At 50.9% G+C, this 3,661-nt stretch overlaps 1 protein-coding gene across 1 annotated transcript; it reads right to left on the bottom strand.

Annotated features, from left to right (window-relative positions):
• Nucleotides 1–1,475: 1,475 nt before the first annotated feature.
• LOC148119705 (uncharacterized) lies at nucleotides 1,476–3,123 on the bottom strand (the record flags this gene model as incomplete). Its single annotated transcript, XM_087897034.1, has 3 exons — nucleotides 1,476–1,719; nucleotides 2,122–2,777; nucleotides 2,965–3,123. Coding segments are annotated over 3 exons (1,059 nt in total), but the record flags the coding sequence as incomplete, so codon positions are not given.
• Nucleotides 3,124–3,661: the final 538 nt, after the last annotated feature.

Here is a 3,661-nt window from a genome sequence, read left to right as displayed (position 1 = left end):
GAGCCCTCAGATCCTCATTCATAGCTTGATGTAAAAGCATATATTGGTCCGTGCGTACTAGAGCGGTGGTCCTGGTACCTATCCCTGCAGCAACGCCTCCTACTCCTAGGAGCACGGCCAGAGTCAAAGCAATAGCTTCCCGTTTTTCCCTCCGGGGGAGGTATTCATAATATTGGAGGACAATTTCATCTGAGTGGTATGTGATGCGCGGCCAAAATTGTACCAAAACGCAATATTCATGCGTTTGGTTGAATACTGCTGCCGAAACACAGGGGGTTAGGCCGGTATTGCAGGCCCAAAGGGTCCCATTTGGTGGGACTAGATAATAGTTTCCCTTGATAACAGGCACGGTTGAGGTGCAAAAGGGCTGGCTAGACGCAGTTCCTATGCAAGACCCAGTACCTGTCACCTGGGTAAGGGTCAGATGATGGTCCATGCCCTGGCAGGTGCGGGGTGGCGAGGTGACATTGCTATAGTTGCCCCGGAGAGCTATCCCCTAATAATATGGGGGACTTGGATTAAGGCAGAGCCAGCAATCGTTGACCCGATCCGGGTCTGAGTGATTTAAGCCTGGTAAGCCCCTCTAATGAGGTTCAAAAGACGATCTCCTGTTCCTCCCTCCAGCTCAATTACGGCTGCTAGGGGGGCAAGGGTGGTGGTGGGAGTGGTCGTAAGGTTAGTCAGTTCAGGGGTAGCTGGCGCTTTGGGTAAAGATGGGGGCCTCTGATCTGCCAGGACCTGGTTGGGTCCTATTGGCCGGGAAACTATGGCCTCAGCCTTAAGCTGTATTTTGAAAGTCAACCCTCTATCTGTAGACGACAAGTACCATCTAAGCCCCCAAGTATATCCTTGTTGCCATCCAGTGGCTTTTTTACTGTGTTCGGTGAAGGTGATGTTAAGAGGTAAACATTTTCCATCAGTACATTTAAAATTTCCAAAGCTTTTGTCACAGTCTCCAGTCCCCAATGGTTCCCTTGGGGGTCTCTCCCATCCACGGGTCACCTTAATCTTATCCCAGCTGGAACGGGGTTTCCAGTAGGCATCCCCGTTTGTCTCACATCCCCAAGCTGCACAGAACATGTAGTCATACCCCCCACATTTATAGGCCGTAGCTCGATCTCGGCCATCCCGGGGACAGACGTAAAAGTCGGCCCCTTCTAAACGACATCTTCGCTTGGTGTCGGAGCAGCCTACATATCCTTCTCCTCCCGCTGGTGTGAGCTGCATCTGTTTTGCCAGTTGACTATGGTCAGAGCTGGCTATGTCCCAGGAATCTAGTCCCGCAGCTAGTTGACAGAAATCGGGGGTGAGAAGAGGCCACCAAGTATTGAGGGCATGCTGGCCAGTCGTCCTCCAGAGTATCTCCCCAGTCTGGGAAATAATCTGCCAAGTTAAGGAATAAATTGTGTGGGGGCTTCCATTAGGAGCCCCCATGGATCCCAAGATCAACATGGGAAAGCCTAACGCCCATAACATTATTCTCGAACCAGACTTATCTTTAAGGGGTTTTGGGAGCGTTGGACCTTCCATCCCTTCTTTTGGCTAGCCGTCTGCTGTTCTGGACTGGCGGCTTTCACGTGTGAGGCATGGATCCAGGCAGCAATTCTGTCCACCTTGAGCGCCGTTGGGGTGGTCAGGAGGACAGTGAACGGTCCTTTCCAGCGTGGTTCCAGGTTCTTAGTTTGATGTCTGCGGACCCAGACAGTGTCTCCAATCTGTCTGATGAGGTGCCACCAGCTGGTTAAGGTTGTCTTGGTAGGCAGCTGCTAGGGGTTTCCAGACCTCTTGTTGTACCAGCTGCAGGGCCTGCAAGTGGGCTTATAGAGAAGGGGAGTTAGCATAGTCTGCAATGTCCATGTCAAAGAAATATATGGCTGGAGGCAATGCCCCATATAATATTTCAAAAGGGATAAGGCCATGTGGCCCAGGAGTGTTCCTGGCCCAATATAGGGCCAGGGGCAGGAGCAACACCCAATCCTTCGAGCCAGTTGCAAGCGTTAATTTAGAAAAAGTCTCCTTAATAGTTCTATTCATACGTTCTACTTGTCCTGAACTCTGGGGTCTGTAAGCACAATGTAATTTCCAATCAATCCCCAGTAACTTGACTACCAACTGACTTACCTGGGAGACGAAGGCTCGCCCGTTATCAGATCCCAATACCTTTGGCATTCCGTATCGGGGAAAAATTCTTCCAATAGCTTCTTGGCCGTTTCATGTTTGGTGGGATAGGCCTCTACCCATCCTGAAAAGGTGTCTATAAAAACCAGCAGGTACCTGTACCCATATAAGCCAGGCTTAATTTCAGTAAAGTCTATTTCCCAGTGGACACCGGGCCGATGTCCTCTGAGGTGTACCCCTTGGAGGGCTTTCGAGTGGCCTGCATTAATCTGGGCACAGGCCCTGCAATTGTCTGTTGCCCGTTGGAATGCCCCGTCCCTGTTTAAGAGGTACTGTCCAGTTTCCATTCTGTCTAGGAGGGTTTTCATTTTCTTCATACCCAAATGGGTCAACTTATGTAAGTAGTCTATAAGTTCTTGGGTTATTTTCATGGGCACTGCTATTTTTCCCTGATAAATCCAGTGTCTATTCGCTAGATTATATTCTGCCCCCAATTTTTGGAGTAAGTGTATATCCTCTTTTTCATAGGTCCAATCTACCGTGGATTGGATGGGCTCTGATACTAGGGGGAGAATTTGTGGGCCCAAAGCAGCCTCTCGGGCCGCTTTGTCCGCCCGCCGATTTCCTCTGGCCTCGGGGTGATCTCCTTTTTGGTGTCCGGGACAGTGCATAATGCTCAGTCTCTTGGGGGAGGAATAAGGCTTCTAATAGGGCAAGGATCTCTGCTTTATTTTTAATTTTCTTGCCTTCTGAGGTTAGGAGCCCTCGTCTCCTGTAGATTTCCCCATGTATGTGTGTGGTAGCGAATGCATACCGACTGTCAGTATAAACATTCAGCTTCTTACCTTCTGCCAATTTAAGGGCTTGGGTTAGAGCGATGAGTTCAGCTCGTTGGGCCGAGGTGCTGCTGGGCAAGGCACTGGCCCAGATTACCTGGGTCTCCATGGTAACTGCGGCTCCCGCCCTGCGTTCTCCATTCAGTAGATAACTGCTCCCATCAGTATATCAGGTGTGGTCCGCATCTGGGAGGGGCTGATCAGTCAAGTCCATCCGGGTTCCTTGCATTTCCGTGAGGATCTGAAGGCAGTCATGCTGGTCCGGTCCTTCTGGCGTGGGTAGCAAGGTCGCCGGATTGAGGGTGACTACAAGTCCGAACTGGACTCGGTCCGTATTCAACAGCAAGGATTAGTAGTGTGTCATGCGGGCATTGGAGAGCCATCGGTCAGGGGGCTGCCTAATCAGGGCCTTGACGGCATGGGATGCCAGAATGGTCAAAGGCTGTCCCAAAGTCAATTTACGGGCATCCTTAATGAGGATGGCAATGGCTGCCACCATCCGCAGGCAAGGGGGCCAGCCTGAGGCCACTGGGTCTAATTTCTTTGATAAATATGCAAGAGGGCGTTTCCATGGCCCAAGTCTTTGGGTCAAAACCCCCTTGGTGTAACCTTGTTTTTCGTCAACAAATAGTTCGAATGGCTTAGTGATGTCAGGCAGGCTCAGTGCCGGGGAGGACAGGAGGGCTCGTTTGATGTCCTCAAAAGCC

This window comes from Myodes glareolus, chromosome 15 (genome assembly GCF_982192425.1).
Source record: "Myodes glareolus chromosome 15, mMyoGla1.1, whole genome shotgun sequence".
NCBI lineage: Eukaryota > Metazoa > Chordata > Mammalia > Rodentia > Cricetidae > Myodes > Myodes glareolus.
The sequence above is the reverse complement of the archived record's forward strand: the minus strand, read 5'-3'. Positions and strand labels throughout refer to the sequence as shown.